Raw genomic sequence first — 23,000 nt, forward strand, 5'->3', positions numbered from 1 at the left:
GTCGTAGCACACGGCACAACTGCCGGACACAATTCCAAAACAACTCACACCAGCCCATCCAAATGAAACACTAGTTATGTGACCACACCGTAACTCGCCCAATACCGTGGGCACAGACTATTCGAATAGATTCTTAACTCTGCAGAGGTGTGCAACTTTACCCACAAGTAGGATACCACAACTCGAACACCGTCGTGTCGGTGTAGATCCCAACATAGCCATTACCCACCATAGCTAAGCCTGACTAGCCATCACGGGATGTACCAAGGGGTCATTGTCCGTTCACTTAGGTATAACCGGGCATACGTCTCTTGGGGCTTATCCCTTTTCCTTAGCCACCCGTTGCTCTCAGCTCTCCTGATGGCTACCACACCAACTAGTGGGATTTATGCTACGCCGTTGCCCATTCAACGGTCGAGTGGTTTGCACGATAGTGGAGTTAGGTGAGATGACACACCAACTCGGTCCTTAGACACGACAAGATGGATATCTCCCTTCTTTGCCCTGCCACACAGGCATAAGCACACCAATCGGCAATTCACATAGAAATGCCGTCCATCCCGTCCAAACTCATCTTTCGAAAATCCACATTTTATCCCTTCCCACACACACACATTTTCTTTATCAAATAAATCATATTATGAGTAAAGTCCTAAGCGTTCTAGTGTCGATTAACGTTCAAGCAAAATCAGACATTAATCTAGGTGGTCAAGGAATGGTTATCACAAATCAAGGGGTGGCTATCCAACCGTGTTTTCATGCAAGCAAAACATATGTAATTTTATAAAGCAGGCCATGGGGTTGTGTTTATAAAAGCTAGGACTGAAACATGCATCAAAGGATGGGATTGAACTTGCCGTCTTCAAAGCCTTCTGGGATGTCCTGTCCTTCGGGCTCGGGGTCGCGGAACTGATCCTCGTTCACCTGCTCACAGTACTGCTCGTCGACGGGCTCTCCTTCGTTCACTCCGTGGTCTACAACGCATACAAAACACTCAATCAAAACAAAGAAATAACGATTTATCGTTGAGCTCGAAACGGGGACACATAAAATATAGGGCATGGAGTGATATTTTTGGGTGTGCTTCTAATGGCATGGTCAAAACTATATTAAGAGAGACGTGGTAAAGTTTTGGGTAGATCCGAGGTCTTTAGGCGCATGAAATGATAGGTCAAAAGGGTGTTTAGGGCCTAACAGGGGTTCAGGGACCTATTTGTGATTATATTCGAGAAGGCAGGGGTTTGGTTTGAATTTTAAAAACTTCTTGGGTCATACTAAAAGGGTCCGGGGCTTATTTATAAATGTTTTCATGAGGTGGGGGTCTGATTTTAAAATAAGATAAAGGACAGGGTTTCTTTTGCAAAAATAGCAAGGAGTGGGGGGTTTCTTTTCTGAATCAAGGGAAAGGGAGGGGGTTTTGGGCTAAATGGCCCCTTTCTTCCTCCTCTCTCCACGGGAAAACAGGGGAGGCGGTCAGGGGGGCGTCGGCGGCGCTCAGCCGGCGGCCCTGGGCCTCGGGAACGGCCGGAGTAGGGGGGAAAGGGGGAGGGCGACGTGGGAGGTCGAATCCCCTCCTTAATTCGAGCGGGGGAGGTCCGTGGAGGTGGCGCCACGGTGGCGGGCGGCGGCGAGCGACGGCGAGCTTGGGGGCGGCGCCACGGAGCTCGTCGGCGGACCGGTCCCCGGGGAAAAGGAGGAGGGGATCTCGAGGATCCCAGAGCCTACCTTGGCTCGAGCCGAGGTGCTGCGGAGAGGGGTGCCCCGCGATGGCCGGCGTTCGGGAGCGGCGGCTATGGTGAATGGCGGTGCTAGGGAACCAGGGGGACTGCGGGCGGTGGTGGCTTGGGATGTGAAGCTCGAGGGCGACGGGATGGTCCCGTTTATAGGGCAAGTGAGGCGGTGGAGGTGGGAGCAGGGCAGCGGCGGTGGAGGTGGGAGCAGGGCAGCGGCGGCGTCAACGGCGGCGCTGTGCTAGGGTCGCCGGCGTCGTACGTGCACAGGGCGACGGCGTGCACTGCGAGGCGGGATGTGACACGTTGAGGAGGCGGCGACCGGCGCAGGCGGCGCTGTTCGGGCGTCAACGGCGGGCTGCAAGCGGCGTGGGGCACGGTGTGCAGGGCGTGGCGTGGCCGGTACGGGCGCGCGTGAGCGCGGCCAGACGGCCGTGGCGTGTGCGCGTGGTCGGGCCGATGCGCGCGCACAGGAGCTGGGACGGGCGGCGCGGTTCGGCGCGCTGTGTGCGCGTGTGCTCGCGGAGGGGAGCGTAGAGTGCGGGGCAGGGAGCAAGGCGGTGGCGAGCGGCGCGGCGCTCGGGCTGGTGCGCCGAGCAGCTGCTGCGGCCGAGCGTGCGCGTGCGGGGCAGGGCAGGCCGGGGAACGGCACGTGCGGCTGTGGGGCGAGGTCGGGGACCGTGCGGCGTGCGCGCGGCCGAGCAAGAGGGGCAGCGCGGCCGGGCGGCGCACGGGAGCGGCAGAGCAGAGAGGGAGGGGGGCCGAGCGTGCGGGGGTAGGAGAAAGGAGAGAGAGGGAGAGGGAAGGAGAGAGAAAAGAAAAGAGAAAAAGAAAATGGGAAAAAGAAAAGAAAGGGGAAAAAGAAAAAGGAGGGGAGAGGGTAATGGAGAGAGAGGAAGGGCGGGTTTCGCGCCGACGCGATGCGGCCCCGGCCGGCCACGCGCGACGGTCGCGTGCGCTCGGCGGGATTCGCGGCGTGGTCTACGGCTGGTCGGCCACGCGCGCGTCGTGCGGAGAGGGGGATGGGATAACGGGTGTTCGGGACAGAGAAATGATCTCGGGATTTGGGGTTCAGGGTTTTAGAAGAATCTCGAGCTCAACGATGAAAATGCTTTTGGAGAGAAAAAGTATTTTAGCGCGTGATTTAGCCTTGCTAGATTTTTGGGATGTTACAATGGTAGGCGGCGTTGGAGGAGTTGGGAAGAGAAAGAAGAAAAGAGGATGATATGTGCGGTCCACGAGCCTATGCTGGTTTAGAGAGTCTGATTTTGGAGAGTTTGTTGGTTTGCCCTATATAGTTTATAAAGTTTTTTATTTTTTGGCTAGTCTCTTTTTCTCTAAATTTAACTAGTATTATTGCTACTCTCTTGAAGATGCTCTCACTTGGATCCAAATCTGAAACCACCCATTACAGTAACACTTAGTGCAGAACCGTCTTCATGGAGAGATCACTGGAAGTCTGAAGCCATTTATAACTTCCCCTTTGATAAAGGGCGCGTCACATTTTTTTGTGAGTTCACACGAGAGAGGCTGCAAACTTTATGTTCTGCTTGATGCCCATGGGTACCAGACTGTTACAGCAGCACGGGCATTTCCAAAAGAAAAAAAAAGTGCGAGCATTGCCAAAAGTGGCGTCAGCACTACTACTACAGAAATCGTTTTGATCAGACAGGCTGCAAGACAGAAACGGCGCAAAGATTTCGAATGGATCACGGTCGTCCGCCGCCATGATCGTACGGCCAGGAAAAATCACGAACCCTCACATTCCAAGGAAACTTGCGGCAGGAGACCGCCTTTATTCCCCAAAGCCGCGGGCGGTCTAGACAAAGCCCGAGATAAAAGGAAGGCATGGAACGCCTCCGACCACGACACGAGCGCTCGTCTCGTCGCACCCGAAATCCGGCGCCGCCGCCGCCGCCGCCGCCCAGAGCCCCATCCCGCCTCCCCGGCGGCACTCCTCGGCTAGGCGGGTTCCGAGCGCCGCGCCGCGGCCCCTCGTGGTTCTGCGGGCGCGGGGTGCGATTCCAGCGAAGGGATCGGGCTGTTGCCTGGTCGGCGGGGACGGGGAGGAGTCATTCGCCCTGCCTCCTGCAATAATTATTTGCTGCGCGCAGGCGCAGGTCGGTTTCGAATTCGCCATTCGCCCTGCCGGCGACCAATAACCGATGGCCCCGCGCGCCGCGCTCCCCCTCTTCCTCCACGCCGCGCTCGCGCTGCTGCTGCTGGTGGCGGCCTGCTCCGCGGCCCCCGGCGTCTTCCAGGTGCGCCGCAGGTTCCCGGCCGGGGGAGGCGCCGCCGCGCTCCGCGCCCACGACGGGCGCCGGCACGGCCGGCTCCTCGCGGCTGCCGACCTCCCGCTCGGCGGCCTCGGCCTCCCCACCGACACCGGGTACGTGCGAGCACCGGACGGCCGCTCCTCCTGCTCGGCGGCGCTCGCTAGCTAGTGTATTTTTCGTGGATTTCTCCGCGGTGGGTGGCTGATTCGGTGGTTGTGGGGATTGCTGGGTCGGCCGGGCCGCCGCGCGCAGGCTCTACTTCACGGAGATCAAGCTCGGGACGCCGCCCGAGCGTTACTACGTGCAGGTCGACACCGGCAGCGACATCCTCTGGGTGAATTGCATCACCTGCGACCGATGCCCCCGCAAGAGCGGCCTCGGGGTACTGACCATTCCCCACTCCCTCCTGGGGTCCCAATTGCAGATGTATCGGCTCGATTCAATGTGACATTGCGGTGTGGGCGTTGCTGTGCAGCTAGACCTGACGCTCTACGATCCCAAGGCGTCCTCGAGCGGGAGCCCGGTCTCGTGCGACCAGGGGTTCTGCGAGGCCACCTACAGGGGCAAGCTGCCGGGGTGCAGCGCCAATGTGCCCTGCGAGTACAGCGTCGTGTATGGTGACGGCAGCTCGACGACGGGGTTCTTCGTCACCGATGTGCTGCAGTTCGACCAGGTGACCGGGAATGGGCAGACACAGCCTGGGAACGCCAGCGTCACATTTGGGTGAGTCGTCGTTTCGGTTTGTCGAATTACAATCATTTTCATATGATCTAATGTTGGACCAACGGACAGCCCATATTGGATCGGTTATTATTAGCTCTACATGTGTCATCATAGATGTTGGATACATGATCAACTTTGGATGTTTATGCTGAAAAGCTTTATCAATTACATGACGAATATGTGAGGAAACAATGCGCACTTACTCTATATATCTACTTCGCGTTAGCCTACGACTTGTTGATAGCGAATACCGTGTTTAAGAAGAGGGAATCCCATCTTGTGACGTTTCGTAGTGGACAACACTCGAGCCAGATCGACTTTATCCTTACTAGGAGGGAGGATATACGTGATTGCTTATATTGTAAGGTGATACCTGGGGAGTGTGTTGTCCCTCAACACAAGCTTGTGGTGGCGGACTTTCGTCTTCGGGTACGTGTCCACCGGGACAAACGTGCCAAAATTGCGAGAACAAAGTGGTGGAAGCTTAGAGGGGAAGCGGCACAAGCGTTTAAGGAAAGGATGCTAGGTGAGGGGCCTTGGGAAGAAGGAGAAGACACAGATGACATGTGGCTAAAGATGGCAACATGTGTTCGGAAGGTGGCCTCAGAGGTGTTTGGCGTGAGTAGGGGAGGCAAACAGGAGGAGAAAGACACCTGGTGGTGGAATGACGAGGTGCAAAGGGCTATTAAGGAGAAGAAGGAGTGTTTCAAGCGCCTCCACCTTGACAAGAGTGCAGCCAACATCGAGGGCTATAAATTAGCGAAGAGGGTTGCAAAGCGAGCTATGAGTGTAGCAAAGGGTAAGGCGTATGATGACCTGTATCAGCGGCTAGGCACGAAAGAAGGGGAGAATGACATTTATAGGATGGCTAGGATCCGCGAGCGGAAGACAAGTGATATCAACCAAATCAAATGCATTAAAGATGGGACAGATCGACTGCTAGTGAAGGATGAGGACATCATGGATAGATGGAGAGAGTACTTCGACAAGTTGTTTAATGGGGAGAGTGAGGGCCCTACCCTTGAGTTAGATGACTCTTTTGACGATACCAACAGACGTTTTGTGAGGAGAATTCAGGAGGTAGAGATCGGGGAGGCTTTGAAGAGGATGAAGGGAGGTAAAGCGATGGGTCCTGATGGTATCCCCATTGAGGTGTGGAGATGCCTCGGAGATAGAGCAATAGTATGGTTAACTAAGTTTTTTAATCTCATTTTTCGGTCAAACAAGATGCCGGAAGAATGGAGGAGAAGTATATTAGTACCTATCTTCAAAAACAAGGGCGATGTTCAAAATTGTACTAACTACCGTGGGATTAAGCTGATGAGCCATACGATGAAGTTTTGGGAGAGGGTTATCGAGCATCGCCTAAGAAGAGTGACAAGTGTGACCCAAAACCAATTTGGGTTCATGCCTGGAAGGTCAACCATGGAGGCGATTTTCTTAATACGACAATTGATGGAGAGATATAGGGAGCAGAAGAAGGACTTGCACATGGTCTTCATTGACCTTGAGAAGGCATATGACAAAGTACCGAGAAATGTCATGTGGTGGGCCTTGGAGAAGCACAAAGTCCCAACTAAGTACATTACCCTCATTAAGGACATGTACAAGATGCGACGACGTTTGTCCGGACATGTGATGGTAACACCACTGACTTTCCTATTAATATAGGCCTACACCAGGGGTCAGCATTGAGCCCTTATTTATTTGCTTTAGTGATGGATGAGGTCACAAGGGATATACAAGGTGAGATCCCTTGGTGTATGCTCTTTGCTGATGATGTGGTGCTAGTTGACGAGAGTAGGGCAGGGGTTAATAGGAAGTTAGAGCTGTGGAGACGCACGTTAGAGTCGAAAGGGTTCAGACTTAGTAGGACCAAGACCGAGTACATGATGTGCGATTTCAGCGCGATTAGGCATGAGGGGGGAGACGTTAGTCTAGATGGACAAGTGGTGGTCCAGAAGGATACTTTTCGGTATTTAGGATCGGTGCTACAAAAGGATGGCGACATTGATGAAGATGTTAGGCATAGAATTTCAGCTGGCTGGTTGAAATGGCGACAAGCTTCTGGCATCCTTTGTGACAAGAGGGTGCCATAAAAGCTAAAAGGCAAATTCTATAGGACAGCAATTCGTCCGGCGATGCTATACGGTGCTGAATGTTGGCCTACAAAAAGGCGACATATCCAGCAACTGAGTGTAGCAGAGATGCGGATGTTGCGGTGGTTTTGCGGGCACATAAGGAGGGATAGAGTCCGGAACGAAGTTATTCGGGATAGGGTCGGAGTGGCACCAATTGAGGAGAAACTTACCCAGTATCGGCTGAGATGGTTTGGACATGTCCAACGAAGGCCTCCTGAGGCGCCGGTGCGTAATGAGGTTCTTGAGCGGGTCGATAATGTAAAGAGGGGTAGAGGTAGACCTAAACTGACGTGTGATGAATCGGTTAAGAGAGACCTTAAGAATTGGAATATTTCTAAAGAGATAGCTTTGGATAGGAGCGCTTGGAGACTAGCTATCAATGTGCCTGAACCTTGAACTTATTTCTTTCGGGTTTCATCTCTAGCCTACCCCAACTTGCTTGGGAAAAAAGGCTATGTTGTTGTTGTTGTTGTTGTTGTAGGATTTAAACTTGTTTTGATGTCTCAAAAGATTCTTGACCGTTGCCACAAAGATAGCTAATATGATTGTGTCACCATGAGCTTGAATTTTTAATGCTTAGTGTGGAGTAATGAGTAATCAAGTTGTATTCTTTGCCCTTTATCTTGGTTGTGTGCTTGTGCTATTACTTCATTAAAAAGTTGGTATCAGGGAAGGTACCTAACTCTGCTGTTGGGTTTACTATATTCATCACATGCTTTTTCTCAATAAGGTTATAGTATAGGAACTAAGTAGGAGGCAAGGTTCAACCAAAGCATCAATTTGTGTTGATAATGCTGAAAACATCAGTGGGGATAACTGATTCTCCTTTACTTTGTAGGTGCGGTGCTCAGCAAGGTGGAGATTTGGGAAGTTCAAATCAAGCCCTCGATGGAATTCTTGGTTTTGGCCAAGCAAATACATCAATGCTATCACAGCTAGCTGCTGCTGGTAAAGTTAAGAAGATATTTGCTCATTGCTTGGATACCATAAATGGAGGTGGAATTTTTGCTATTGGAAATGTGGTGCAGCCAAATGTAAAAACAACACCATTGATAGCTGACATGTATGTATGTTAACCTTGTCATACTAATTGTTACTTTGGTTGTGTTACACTCATGGTGAACCTGAACTGAGTTCTATGTTGATATTCTCTATTGGTTAGTGTTCAATTCCTAAAACTTGCTTCAGAACTCAGGATGTTTATCACACTTCTGTATAGGGAGACAGAAAAGTGACTTAACACAGTTCTCTGTTAAAGGCCAAAAAGATGTGGTAGTATAATATTTGCACCATGTTGTGTTTTTATTGGTAGGAAAGCATCTTCGCTCCTGCATATGATATAATACAAAATGAACAATCACTGTTATTTTGCCAAACTAGAAGCTCCAGCGGGACTTAAAGAGAAGGTCCATGCCACTTTGCTTAGTGTCCAACTAACAAGGAAAAAATGATATGAGAACTGGAATAAATTTGATAGTATAGCATGTACGAAGAAAAGAAAGATAGATGTATAATAGATCTGCTTGTTAGACAAATGTTCTGTCTGCTGTCACTGGCATTCATGTCATGTTACAAACAGATGTTTCACCAATGCCGCTGTGCTAGTAACGCTTCCTGTTCCTTTTTGTTTTTGCCCGTGGCCTCTTTTGAACACACCATTGTGTTTTGTGGGTTTAAATTGGTAGATGTCATCGATGGCAGCATTGTAGTAAACTTTTTATGAATGCACAATTCTTGGCACATAGTGCTTAGTTCTACTTGATGTGCAATGCAGTGCCGCGGGCTTTTTTCACTTAATCTATACCGTCCTCACAGCCTGTCATAATTTTACCTTCCAGGCCGCACTACAATGTGAACCTTGAATCAATTGATGTTGGTGGTACTACATTACAGCTACCAGCTCGTGTTTTCGAAACACGAGAGAAAAAAGGTACCATAATTGACAGTGGTACAACCTTGACATACCTTCCAGAATTGGTTTTCCAAGAAGTAATATTTGCGGTACGACAAAGATCCCATGCTCTTTCTTCCCTTGTAATGGAGGATGATATGTATACTTACATATTATATTTCTCAACTGATTGTAGGTATTTAAGAAGCATCAAGATATAAAATTCCACAATGTTCAAGATTTTATGTGTTTCCAATACTCTGGAAGGTACACTTTACACACAATATAATTACAGTTGGACGAATGCCAATTATTACCTACAATTTCTTCTAGGCTGCATTCCTTATATGCTTAAATAGTCATTATATTAAAATTCTGATAGCGATAATGCCCTCTCGTACTTTGTTCATGAATGGACAACTTCTTTTCATCATACTTGCTCTTTTTTCATTTAAATTGACACAAAGAGGAATCACCAGCCCACGGATAATTTTCTCCCGCAATGATTACGATGCTAACTGACATATTCTTTTCTCTTGCAGTGTTGATGATGGTTTCCCAACTATCACCTTCCATTTTGAGGACGATCTCGCACTGCATGTCTATCCACATGAGTACTTTTTCCCAAATGGGGTAACATGACATTTCTCTCCTGGTGGTTCTGTTTCTGTTAGTTGCACTGTATTTTTGTTAGTGTTTCTGTTCTCCGAAAATTCCTTAAGCATTCCATATCAAACCTCCAGGCTGGTTCTTTTTGACTGGTTTCTAATATCGTCTGTTTGTCCTTGATGAGAAAGAATTTTGTTTAATTCCAGAGCTATATTCTTTTGTATAAAGGTGCTATATCAAACTACGGAAAATTTGTTGAAATACCTCTAGTAAAACCTACTTTGCCTAAATGCCATTGAGTTCTGTCACTGACAGATGGGAGCCTGGTCCCACATGTCATTGAGACATTAGATGGAATGTTGGCAAAGTGCAACTTGAGTAATGGTAGTGCCAGATTCTTGAACTCTGGAATTAATCAATTAACCATGGTTATCACCCATGTTTTTCTTCAAAATTAGTAAAGTTGTCTCAAAGAGTACAAGAAGTAAACCCAAGTACATATGTAGCACATCTAGCTTATCGTGCATTAGTTTGTATCTGTATGCATTTTCTTTATTATATGTTTGTTGCTGGAAGCTCTTCTCTTTCAGGAAGATCAAGCCATTATTTGAATAGATACATGACATTTGAAGGGCGGGCCTGGTGCAGCGGTAGAGCCTACCGTCTGTAACCGGAAGGTCCCGGGTTCGAGCCCCAGCCTCTGCACATTTGTGTGGGTAAGGCTTGGGGCTTAAAAACAACCCTTCCCCAGACCCCGCACAGTGCAGGAAGCCTATGGCACTGGGTATGCCCTTTTTTTATACATGACATTTGAACTCTTATTCAGTTAAAGCCCCTGGGCTGCATACATACTCTACAATTTACGATATATAGTCAAGAGTTGTTTCCAGTAGATTGTTAATCAAAGTCTGTTTTTGATTTTTTTTTTTGGATTCTAGCCACAACAATGGTTTGAAATAACAGTGATTATGAGTGCTTCATGAAAAATATGTGGCCATGACTCTTATGATCCCATGTTTTCTTTCACTGGAGCAGAATGACATATACTGCGTGGGATTTCAAAATGGTGCATTACAATCAAAGGATGGAAAGGACATTGTGCTTTTGGGAGGTCAGGGTTAGACTGCATTAGCAAACCTCTTTTGTTTGAAACGCTATGTTTTTGACGCCCCTGTCTGTTTTGTCCCAGATCTTGTTCTTTCAAACAAGTTAGTTGTCTATGACTTGGAAAATCAAGTCATCGGGTGGACCGTCTACAACTGTAAGTGCTAGCATGTTCAAACCTGCTCATTCTAAGTTCATTTCATAGTAACTTACAGCTGTAGTATCCTTTTGGAAATACCGACTATTGTTCCAACTATATTCCATGAAACTGGGAACCAGGAGCTCACACGGAATAATTTATATTCTCTACCCATCAATTGCCATTGCCTGTGGTTTGGGACAAAACATCATCTAAATTATTTTCTTTTTTTCCTTTTTCTGGTTAAAAATAATTTCATCCTTTTTGAAATAAAGAGAGGGGAAAATGAAAAATGCCAGGGTTGGTCAGTACAAGCATTGCTTGCTCTGAATTGTGAAAAAGCACTGCTCATGGGTTGCCTTTTATTTCTTATTATCTGCTTGTAATTTCAGGTTCATCGAGCATTAACATTAAGGATGACAAGACAGGCGCAACATATACCGTCAATTCACACAATATCTCCTCCGGATGGAGATTCCACTGGCACAAGTCCGTGGTTCTGTTGTTGGTAACAGTTTTATGCAGCTATTTAATATGCTAACTCTGTTGTACAACACGAACACGGACCCACTGATGGAAATTCATTTGATTCATATTCTTTTCACGAAAGAAAAGGAAATGTAGGCCCTTAGACTGTTGTTGTCTGACCACGGAAAACATTGAAAACAGAAACATTGTACACTACAATGTTAGCCTTTGTATGATTAGTGTAATGCTGAAGTGGTTTCCCATAAGAAAAGTTGTGTGTGTGTGTGGAATATGTCCTCTCTTTTGTTTGCAGTACAGGAATGTTTAGGTATGAACTCTATTTCTGCTGTTTTTGATACAGTATTGTTTTTTCCAACCCCGGAGACTGGGTTGGAAAAGCTGGGTCCCGGATTTTGCCCATTGAACTCATTCTGGGTCTGGTATATTTGTCTCATAATTCTCATCTGTTGGCCAGTAGTGTATTTATGTAAGTCTTGAGGGACCTATTTGCATATGGAATAATAAAAGAGGAGGAAGGGGGACTGGGCATCGATCCCAGAAAATCCCCAAATTGCAATATGGTATACAGAGCTAGGGTATCGAGCTCCGGCGTCGCGGCCGGTGGGCGCGAGTCGCGGCCGCCGGGCATGCGGGCGAGGACACCATGCATAGCAGCGCGGAGGGGCTTGAGCGACGCGCGGCCGGCGCAGGTGCACGGGCGGCGTGCGGCGTCGGACGCCGCCCGCGGGCCCGCGGGCGGGGGCGCCGGCGCGTGCCTGCGGGCGGCGCGCGTGGACCCAGGCGTGGCTGCGCCCCTGCGTGAGGCGACTTGCTGCTATGCGTCGCTTCCCGGCTGCTGCTCTGCTTCACGAGTCGTGAGGACTCTGGATGAGGAGATGAAGCGTAAGGTGGAGGCTGGCTGTGCAGGAAGGAGGTCGAAGCATGGTGCAGAGCTGCTTGTAGGAGAACTAAGAAAGAGAAAGGTGAAGCTGTACTACTCTATTGGCTTGTTCGGTTGACACTGCTCTGCTGGGAATGATGAGCCCCGAAGAAATTGAGGCTATGGAGAAGCCTAAGGCAGAAAAGGAGAAGGGAACTGCTGGTGGCAGTGGTGGAGATTTACCAATCACTAAGAGAGATGATGAGTGAGATGAGGTGTATGATTCAGGGGCTCATGGAAATGGGTTTGCTTACTCCTAAGGTTATGTCAGGACTGCCTGAGGTGAAGCTGGAGCTTGTGCCAAATGAAGTGAAGTTGGAAGGGAGTAGAAACTATTTAAGCTGGTCAAGAAGAGTGCAAGTCCTTGGTGCAAAAGGGCTAGAATATTATTTGGAAGAAAGCTGTGTAGAGCCAATTGATAAAGCTAGTACTGAGTGGAAAGTGTGGAATGCAACTAACTCTACTATAGTTGCATGGCTGATGGCATCTATGTCTCCATCTATTGCTAAGATGGTTGAAGCAATGAGGAAAGCTGCAAAAATCTGGAAGACCCTGAGTAACATGTACTCTGGGAAAGGGAATGTGATGATGATGATGGAAATTCAGGGCAAGGCCGATGTAGTGAAGCAAGAAGGAAAGACAGTTGAGCAGTATGCAAGTGAATTACAGTACCTATGGGGTGAGCTGGATCATTATGCTCCACTCCGGATGGAAACTCCAAATGATGCTATAGCTGTGAAGAAGTGGGTGGAGGACAGAAGGGTAACCCAATTTTTGAAAGGGTTGAATCCTGAATTTGAGAATAGGAGAGCTGCTATCTGCCACTAGGACAATCTTCCTAGCTTGGAAGAGGCTATTTCAGCCATGGTCCAAGAAGAAATTAGACAGCGGGTGATGGGTGACCGCAATCATGTGACATCAGCCTACACCATAGCTGATGATAGGATTTGTTTCAATTATGGTGAGAAAGATCATTTGAGCTACAACTGCCCTCAGCCAAAGAATTACAATAGCTATGAGGACTATGGTGGCTATGATGGTGGCCGTGGAGGTCGCGGACGCGGTCGTAGTGGCCGCGGGGGCTGTGGTGGCTTTGATGGTGGCCGTGGAGGCCGTGGTGGCTTTGATGGTGGCCGTGGAGGCCATGGTGGCTATGATTCTAGTCGTGGAGGTCGTGGTCGAGGTAGAGGTCGTGGTGGCACTAGGGCTAATGCAGCCATGACAGAAGAGACCTCACATGTCACTCTAACTGGTGATCAAGCTGTAGAATGGGAAGCTTGGCAGAAGAGCAAAACCTCAAAAAACTCCACAAGCATATCCACACAAGGACCTGTGACAGCACCCGCCACCAACTTTGGTAACTTTGCCAACTACGCCTGTGCAGGCGAAGGTACTCAGGCACAGGTACTTGCATCATCATATCATCCTCATTTAGATTGGATTATTGATTCTGGTGCATCTAAACATGCGACAGGCACATTTGACACTTTTGCATCTTACACACCATACACACACCTAGAAACTATTCAAACGGCTGATGGAACTTCATAACCCATTAAAGGTGTAGGGTCGGTAGGATGCACTCCACATATCACTTTAAGATCTGTTCTTCATGTCCCATCCTTTCCAGTTAACCTCCTTTCAGTCAGTTCCATTATCAACCAGTTTAAATGCACTGTCCTTTTTGATGAGGATTCTTGTGTCTTTCAGGAGAAGAGGACTGGGAAGAGGATCGGGACTGGAGTCAGGCATAATGGACTGTGGTACATTGGCAAGGAAGATGTGGCTTTGGCGCTAGAAGGAGGGCTGAAAGGAGTGGAGGAAGGTATTTTGCTGCACCACCATAGGCTAGGACATCCATCCTTTCAAAATATGAGTAAGATGTATGGTGAACTTTTCAATAAAGTAGACAAAAGAAAGTTGGTGTGTGATGCTTGTGAGTTGGGCAAACATACAAGATCCTCATATCGTCCTAGTGGTGTTCGAAGTTGTGAACCATTCATATTAATACATTCAGATGTTGGGGGTCCATGTCCTGTTACTTCTCTAAGTGGAGTTAAATGGTTTGTGACATTTATTGATTGCTTCACTCGTATGACTTGGATTTATATGATGAAAAACAAAAATGAAGTGATCAGATGCTTTCAAGATTTTCACAAGATGGTGTCCACCCAATTTGGTAAGAAGGTCCATATTCTTCGGTCTGACAATGGAACTGAATATATTAACAAGGAGTTTGCTGTGTACCTTTCAGAACAGGGAATGCTTCACCAAACCACATGTCCAGGAACACCCTCTCAGAATGGAGTTGCTGAAAGAAAGAACCGTCACTTACTAGAGGTAGCACGCTCTCTTATGTTTCAGATGAATGTACCAAAATTTTTATGGAGTGAGGCCGTCATGACTGCAGCATACTTGATCAACCGTATGCCATCAAGGGTACTTGGTATGAAATCTCCAGCTGAACTTCTATTTGGTAAAGGAGAATTTGTGGTTCCCCCAAAGGTGTTTGGATGCGTGTGCTTTGTGCAGGATCTTCAGCCAAAGGTTGGCAAACTAGATCCACATGCAATAAAATGTGTGTTTGTTGGATATGGAACTCACCAGAAAGGATACAAATGTTGGGACCCCATTGGAAAGAAGTTGTATATAAGTATGGATGTCACTTTCCGTGAGTGGGAGCCATATTATAAGAATCAAGAAGATCTTGTTCAGTTTTGGGAGGAAATCTCTCCTAATGATGAGGATCTCAGGAGAGAAAGGGAGAATGTAATCATGGGTGATGGTGGAGTTGTGGGGAAAATTCCAAATTATGGTGAACAGGAGAAAGCAGAAAGTGAGGGGGAAGAATTGAATGAAGATGGCAACATCCAGGAGGAAGTTGTTGTAGGAACCATTCCATGTTCCGTGCAAATTGAAGGGCACGTGACTGGAACACAAAGTAATGGAGAGGTAGACAAGGGAGTAAGGGTATATGAGAGGCGGAAGGTCAGTGAACAGGGGGAGAAAGCATGGGTGGATAAGGAATTGAAGGTATATAGGAGGCGGAGAGTTGGTGGACAGGGGGAGAAAACGACAGAGGAAGTAGTAGAGGAGGATATACAATCACAGTCAGATGTACCAAGTGCACCAAGTACTCCAATCCCAAGTCTCTCCCCGGAAATCTCTCCTGCCTTTGTTGGCGCTCCTTAAGTACCCATTTTATCCCTTGTTTATCCTTGATAATGTCATGAATTTAATATCAAAATCACTAACCGTCCTAACCCCGGCCTAATTATTGGTCATTTTCACATTTGCACATATATTTTGGAGGAACTTCGTTTTTGCAGATTTTTGGCCTATTTTGGAGCATGAAATGACGAGGCCCGTGATTGAGCGCTAACACGGAGAAAGACGAAGGCCAAAGCCCAAAGGAAGGACCAAAGACCATGTTGATTCGAAGCCAATTCATGCACATCCATCTTCCAAGAGAGCCTAAAGGACCAAGCCCACGAAGATGAGATTAAGATACTTCGGGATTAAGCAAAGCAAATGAAGATTTAAGGAAGGATTCCCTATCCTATCCTTTCCTCGAAAATATCTCCAAGATAACGACATCAAAAGGGGTGCAATCGTGAAGGACATAAACTCTAGAAGATGCGAGGAGTCTACACGCGAAAGATGAGGCCGAGGCGGGCCCGAAAGAGGGTAGACCGGCCGGCCTAGGCCCATGAGCCGGCTGGCCTAGCCCGTTTCCGAGGCGGTTCGGCCCCCCTTCGACCGGTGGCTTCCTCGGCTCATAAATAGCTCGCACCTTATTCAACTCGCGGCATCCATCCACCCAGAACTCGACGAAAATCTAGGGCCAAGACCGGAGGGAGACGACGGCCGCCGCAAGTCTTCGAAGTTGTCTAGGAGATGTCTTAGGCCGCCCCTAGCCACCATGGCCTCCCTGCGTGGTTGTGCCATGGCGGAGTTCATGAGCTAGTTGGATTCATTGATGGTGTGCACACAGCGGTGATGATCCAAACACATCTATTATGTGAGTAATGATAATCTTGTCTTCCGAATCTATTAGCGATCATGTCTCTCCTTTTTGATTTTGTTCTTGCCTTAGGTGCGCTTATTCCTAGATCTATTCTCGAGATAAGATTGCATGGGGTGTTCTTGTAGCTATGGTGGCTAGAAGTTCATACCGGATCTACCCATGGGGGTTCGACACGTCTAGCGTGCTTCGGGGTGCTTTTGTCCAAAGGGAGCGTCGTGAAAGGGCGTGGCCTGAGTAGAGGGGTTCCCGAGGGGTTGGATTGGAGGTTTTGATTTAAGGATGCTATTGTTTGAGATGCATGATTTATTTGCTCGTTAGCTTGAACTACAACTAGACGACGATAGGCCTAGTCATGTCTTTGGTTTTGCTATGGTTACGCCTATGTTCATGGATGAGATCAACCTTTACACAACACTCATATCTATTAAAGGTTTACTCTATATGTGCAATTCGTGCTTCATGTTAGGATAGATCCATTAGATTAGATGGAAAACCTTAGGTAGTTCTTTGTCGATCCACGGATTGATAAACCTTGGGGGAGTACTCTAAGGGAACAGCTACCACGATCCGTGCGCTTGCAGTACATAAATTGGGGCGCTAAGGAGCGTCAACAGTCTTCATACCAAGAAACAAGAGGTAATAATTCCACCCCACTTGAGCATGTCGACCTACTTCTTGCATTGCAGTGTGGCCGTAGGATTTGTAGGTCACCTGTCCGCTCGGGGTAGGAGTCGTTAGGAGATGATGCGATGAGGCTGCGGATCGACAGGAGGTGATGACCAGGCAGGTCCTCGTATTCGGCGAAGTTGGTGCTGGATGAAGAAGCGTAGGACGCAGTGTTGCGCATCCCAATGGGGAAGGGCGACGCCGCAGTCGCACCCCCCTGGGAGGCACTAGAGCTGCAGTCGGTGATGGTGTCGGCGCTGCCGACGCCGAAGCACGTGATGACGAAGCGGTGGCCCCGTCAGCCGCGACGCTGAGCCGCGACACGGCAACCTCAACCTACGTAGGGGAGGTGAGGCGGCCCGGCGCCGCTCTGCGCGCGCTTGTCGCGAATGCTGGCCCGAGCGCCTGTTGCGCCGGGCTGGTGAAGCCGGAATGTCCGGGTTGCGTCTGGGCGAGAGGAGCTCCATGAGGTAACCGTTGCCGGTTGCTCTGAACTTGAGGCTCCCGAACCAGATCACGTATCCTGCTGGGAGCGGATCCGAGATGCCCATGGGGAATGGGTTGGATCTGCTCGCCATCCCTAGAGATCAAATGGGAACAAAGGAGAAAATGTCACGCAGCGAGCCCCTACCTGGCGCGCCAACTGTCGGTGTCCTGACCTGGGGGTCCGGATCTCAACTAGTAAATACTGTGTGTTTCCTCGTCCCAGATGTTGATGCAAGAGGCAACACAGTAACGCACGAGTTTATCCTGGTTCCGGCCGCGGGGCCGTACGTCCAGCAAAGGGGTGTGCGAGGGCACTGTATTATCTTGCACCGGAGGTGCCTGTAGTAGGGGGGTACAGGCGTGGCGAGAGAGGGAGGGAAGCTCCCAGGTCTCTGCTAGAGGAGAAGTCGATTGAGGCGAGTGCCAATATCGAGTGCTGAGCGTTGTGCTCGTGTGAGGATGATTGCGAACGTCAAAGGTGACAATCCCCTTTAAAGGAAGCATGCCTCCTCCTTTTATAGTCACAAGGAGGGACGGTGTACATGCACAGGGGATCGCGGAAGTCGTCGTTCTCCCCCAAATCGCGGGGGTGCAGTGATCGAACACTGTGGGAAGTACACTGTGGGACATGGCGTCGGGCGTGGCAGTCGTCCTGGGTATCGTCCTTGGTCTTGCGGAGATCGCGCCGGCGTCCTGCCAGCCCCAGCGAACGGCGTGGTCGTCGCTGTAGGGTGTACAGTCCTCCAGATGTGGCGTGATGGCGCTCCATGGACCCTGCAGGTCAGGGTCTTGTACATATACACATGCACTAGCGGTAGCGGGGCACGCGGCGGTCCCGGACCCCCTAGACAGAGTGCTGGCGTGTGCACTAAGGAGGTCCGGGAGTCTCACGGAGATCCCGAACCCCTCGAGGGGGGAGGTCCAGGCCTCCGGCTGCTAATGCTGGGCATCCCTCTTCGGGGGGGGGGGGGGCGTGGCGACACCGGACCTCTTCCCGAGCAGGAGGCGGGTCTGGGGTTATACGTGTGATGAGGTGGAGTCCGGACGGCCGGAGTTGGCAGAATAGTAACGGGAGCAGTGTCGAGCCCGTCTCGTCCCGCGTTGCGGGTTTCACAGTGCTGCCACAGCGTCCGGGATGGCGGAGCAGTGACCGGAGTTGGTGGACGGGACTCCGGTCACAGCCACTGTGGAGAATGGCGGCCTGACGCCGTCTGTCCCGGGTGCTGTGGAGGAGTGGTTGGCATTTAATGCCCCCGTACGACGGGTGGGTGAGCGGAAGGGTCGTTTGTCCTTTACGTCGACGGGTGGCCTCGAGCGAGGCGGAGATGATTCGACCTGCTCGAGGGTAGGTTCGCTACCCTCGAGCGAGGCGGAGATGTTTTGCCCGCTCGAGGGTAGATTCGCTACCCTCGAGCGAGGCGGAGATGCGGGGCGCAGTCGAGGGTCTCGATGGGAGCCCTCGAGCTAGGCGGAGATCGCTCCGCGGGTTCGAGGAGGGTGCGGATGGGCCGCATGCTGGGCTTCTTTGAGTCCTTTCCTTTCTTCCAGATTGGAAGGAGGCCATGGGCCTTCATGGGCGCAGTTGCTTAATATGTGTTTTGCGTTTTTAGGGTGATCTTAGTATCCCGATTAGGGTGTCCCTAATCGTGGTACCCGACAGTAGCCCCCGAGGCTTTGGTCGAGTCAAGGGATTCAGCCAAAGGGTATTTCGGCGATTTTACCCCTTGACGTGATCGATCGGTGCTGTGCTTCCGCCAGGCGCACCTGGGTGCCGGCCCAGCGGATGCGACAACTCGTCGGTCGGGGTAGTGTGCTTGCAGAGAAAGTACTTCGAGGCGCGCGCCCCTTCTTGTTTTGTTCCGGGGACAAGACGCGTCAGCGCGCCGAGCGGGCCAGGGCCACGATGGCGCCTGCTGCTCTGTAGCTGCTGCGTTTGCCATGCTGTCCCGCACTCAGGGTCTCGGCCCTGCTCTCCCTGGTCGCCTTGCGGCGCGCCGTTCGAGGGCAGTCGGCCAGTGCCGATGCTGCGCCGCTCAGCGTCCAAGGGCTCAGCTTTACTTTGTTGTGTCGTATCTCAGCACGGTGTCCGAGGGCATCTCTCGTTCGTGGAGTGCCGCGCCATCACAGGCGGTCCAAGCCTTCGCCCTTCGACAGTCTTGAAGCTTGGCGCCCACCGCAGCTATAAATAGAGGTCGTGGGACTCCCCTTCCTCTCCAACTTCCCTGCTTTTCTTCTAGCATTGCCTAAGTCTCGTAATGTTTTCCTTTGCCTTTCACGACCGGCCCCCAGATGGGGTGGCCTGGCTTTTTTAGGCTTTGGTGCTAGAAGAATGCTTGCGAGCGGCGGGGGAAAGCCGGAGAGGGCGTGCGCACCATCCCTTAGCTTCAGTGGGATCAGCAGAAGAGCATTGGGCCCGTGGGGTCCTGCTTCTGTGATGTCCCCTAGCTTGAAGGGGGATGGAGACGCCTGGCCATGGCGTTGGTACTAGGTTTGGTGACTGTTCTTCGCATCGTCCCCCCCGGCGACAAGGTTGCTCTCGGGGAGACGGTGTGGAGAGTGCTGTCCGCCAGCTCGACCCCCCGCATGGTCTTCGGTGGAGGAGACGCTAGAAGAAAGCTTGCGAGGAGGGCATCCCGCTGGACCCGTACGGTCTGGGGGCTGTTCTTCGCAATCCCCAGCAGCCTGGCCGTCGCGCCAGCCAGGGGCTTGGTGCTCTTCTTTGTCGCTCGCTCCTCCCCAAGACAGGGAAAATTGCCACGCAAGTGGCAATGTGTTTGTACTTTTCGACCGCTTTAAGCCGGTAGCCCTTTGTAATCTTCGTTTGTAAAGAGCAATGAAGTCTCCTTCTCCTTCGCGGCCTTGTCTACTTCTGTGCAGTTGAGGATACTGAACTTGTCCTCAATGGTACGAATCCAGGCATCGGCTTCAAGGGGATCATCTGCCTTGTGGAACAGAGGTGGTTGGGTGCCTAGAAAACTGACGTAGTCAGTTTCTGCTAGTGGTGCTTGTCGGCCTCTGTCAGCATTGCTTTGCACTAGTCGCCTCAACAATTCGGTCTGCTCATTGCGGTCGGTGATAAGGGCCGCAATAGCCTGAGCCAAGTAGGGAGGTGACGGTGGCTGTGCTCCTTGACCCCCATTTCCATGGTTAGCAGTGTTGTTATTGCCCATCTGCAAAAGCACCATCCCTTGGTTAGCCATTCCGCTATCGGGACTAATCCATGCAATAAAGAATGTGCATAATTAATATGAACACACAGCATGAATCGTTCCCTTCGCGATATGGTTCACCAAGAGAACAAAATGGCTTGCTTCAATTGGAAACCATATCTATTCGAATTTGAACAGCCGGTTAGCAACTCGGCTAGCCTCAAAGTTGTAGTCCTAAGGTTGCACAACTATTAACTACGAAGCGACCAACCAACTCAAAAATGCAAGATGCATGCACATTCTATCGTTCTCACCCAAACAAGTACCAAAATATGGTATACGAAGACGACTAGTGGCACAAATACGTACTCTCCCTATATATACTAGTCGTTCCTACGATCAAGGATTCATAACGTGCTTACGTAGTTAGTGTCCCTGCAGACAAACCAAGACAACAAGAGAGAGATAAATATCCATTTCTGGACCCTTCGTGCCAGCACACACGAATGACCCCCATGTGTCCTACGCCACATGGGTAACGCATATGCAGTTTCCCACATATTCACACATACATTACCATCCACTATAGAGATGGCACCCAAACGTTCGACACTGAATGGGCAGCGCTTCATACGTCATAACAACGTATTCACTTCCCGTACACTCGCCTTACGGGACATCCAAGGGTAGACGTGTCCCAAGGGTCACGGTCATGGCCAACCGCATGACAGGTTTACATCTCGTAACATTGCCTTACGAGATGGCCGTGATCACAATCACACGGTAGGAAATCCACACTCCATATCAGACGGCAGATAGCGACATGCTCGTTTGAATTGAGCCTTATCACCTCCTCGTATGCTCATCATACGGGACCCGCGCACGTATGAAACACGTGGGCTATTCTAAGGACTACCAGAATGCTTACCTCAGCGTAGGTGCGTTGTTACAAAATAGTAGTTGTGCACAAAAATAAGGTTTAACGGAAAGTAAATGCTGGAAGTGCTGGAATAAAATAGATACTTAGATGCCACCTAACTTGTAACACATAATTAGGGCATACGAACTATCTATCCTATTCCTTAGCGCATCTAGCGTCAACTTTGCAAAAAACCCAAAAGTTTTGCAAGCAAGAGTTGCTTAACTTAATTAAGCACGCAAGTAATCACCCCCAATGCAATTTAGCTCTGATGCCAGCTGTAGCAGCACCGCCCAAATTAAACCGGCTTAAATGCACTAAGCATCATCTTAATACTTAATCAAGTTACAGTGCACTTAAAACGGTGTAATCTGACAGGCTTTCGGGTAAATCCCGATTAAACTACTGTACTCCAGGATCACAATTGCACTAGTAGACCCGTACGAAGACGAGCACAGGTGATACAAGCATACAGAAAACCTCAAATTAATTTACAACACAAATTTTACATAAAAGGTTTGAAAACAAACGACAGAGTTTAAATACATAGTGGAAGTTTAAAAACCGAGTTCGGAATACAATAATGCAACCACGACGACGATACAAGGTGAGCTCCACATCCTGCCCACTGATGTGATGCCAACCTGCCCGACCTTCACGGAGAAGACGGGACCCACTCGACAGTCCACCTAGGAGGAAGTGGTTGTCCAATCCAAGACGCACAGACCTCCTCGAAGTCAGCGGAGACACAACCTGCTCAAAGGGGTTACAACAACAACCCTGAGTATACTAATACTCAGCAAGTCTTACCCGACTATGGTATATACTTAGCCGACTCCTAGACATGCAAAGCTGTTTGGCTCTGGAGTTGTTTTGCTGAAAAGCTACTAATAGTGGATCCTTACTTTCAGTATTTTAGCTCAAGTTTATTATACAAATACTGACTAGATTTGCCTGAACATCTAGAGCACGCATGGTTGATCACATTATCTTTTCAGAGTACCACAGCCATATCTCATATTCTCAACTGTCCATTCCCAATTCCATCATTTACTATGATGTGACAGAGAGATCCAGGTTCTCATATCCGCGAGTCACGGCGAATCGATTCGATTTGACCTTGCAAGGTAGACCTAACCAACACGACACATGTAAACCCCGTCGGGCCACACGCATCAACTGTTTCCATCGTTACCACGACATCTGAATCACGCCTGCTAAAACCCAAGTGTTGGGCTCCTCACGGCGAACTCCCAAAGAACCCGAAGGTGGCATCCATCCAACACCCGCCAACTCCCACGCCCAGCGTAGCAGGTAGGGATTCAAAGTATCGTTGTAAAGCGGTACACAGCTTACCGTTTCGACTACCTCCTACTTCCGGCATGTGGTTAGTACTGTTCAATCCTCGATTAGTAGTGCCACAACGGTACGGTCCTCAATCGACACATGCGGAGACTCACTTTCCATACCTTCCATATCCATAACCAAATTTATCTCCGCCCGGTCTCCATTTTTCCTTTCTTTCCCAAAGATTCATTCTCTAGCAACCCTTTCATAAGTAACAAGGACCTATATCTCGCGAGTGACAGGAATCACTCGACTTCTACCGAATCCTGATTAAGCATTGCAGTACTAACGACCTGTACACTAGTAGAGACTCTGTTGACGCTCCTTAGCGCCTCGATTTGTATACCGCAAGCGCACAGTTCGTGTAGCTTTTCCCTTAGAGTAT

At 49.7% G+C, this 23,000-nt stretch overlaps 1 protein-coding gene across 1 annotated transcript; it reads left to right on the forward strand.

Annotated features, from left to right (window-relative positions):
• The first annotated feature begins 3,580 nt into the window (after positions 1-3,580).
• LOC120654580 (aspartic proteinase 36-like) lies at positions 3,581-11,434 on the forward strand. Its single transcript, XM_039932157.1, has 10 exons — positions 3,581-4,119; positions 4,259-4,388; positions 4,482-4,729; positions 7,709-7,933; positions 8,709-8,871; positions 8,958-9,028; positions 9,304-9,394; positions 10,406-10,481; positions 10,560-10,631; positions 11,006-11,434. Exons 1-10 carry the CDS (start codon positions 3,896-3,898, stop codon positions 11,152-11,154), a joined length of 1,449 nt encoding a protein of 482 aa, XP_039788091.1. The 5' UTR covers positions 3,581-3,895; the 3' UTR covers positions 11,155-11,434.
• The last annotated feature ends 11,566 nt before the right edge of the window (positions 11,435-23,000 follow it).

The sequence above is a fragment of the Panicum virgatum genome, chromosome 1N (genome assembly GCF_016808335.1).
Source record: "Panicum virgatum strain AP13 chromosome 1N, P.virgatum_v5, whole genome shotgun sequence".
Classification (NCBI taxonomy): Eukaryota; Viridiplantae; Streptophyta; class Magnoliopsida; order Poales; family Poaceae; genus Panicum; species Panicum virgatum.

What these genes read in the sequence shown, in the direction of transcription:
- LOC120654580 (XM_039932157.1), top strand. Translation starts at nt 3,896, where the DNA reads ATGGCCCCGCGCGCCGCGCTCCCCCTCTTCCTCCACGCCGCGCTCGCG. An exon ending in ACACCATTGATAGCTGACAT is followed by an intron (nt 7,934 to 8,708) that starts GTATGTATGTTA and finishes TTTACCTTCCAG; the next exon opens with GCCGCACTACAATGTGAACC. An exon ending in CGGGTGGACCGTCTACAACT is followed by an intron (nt 10,632 to 11,005) that starts GTAAGTGCTAGC and finishes TTGTAATTTCAG; the next exon opens with GTTCATCGAGCATTAACATT.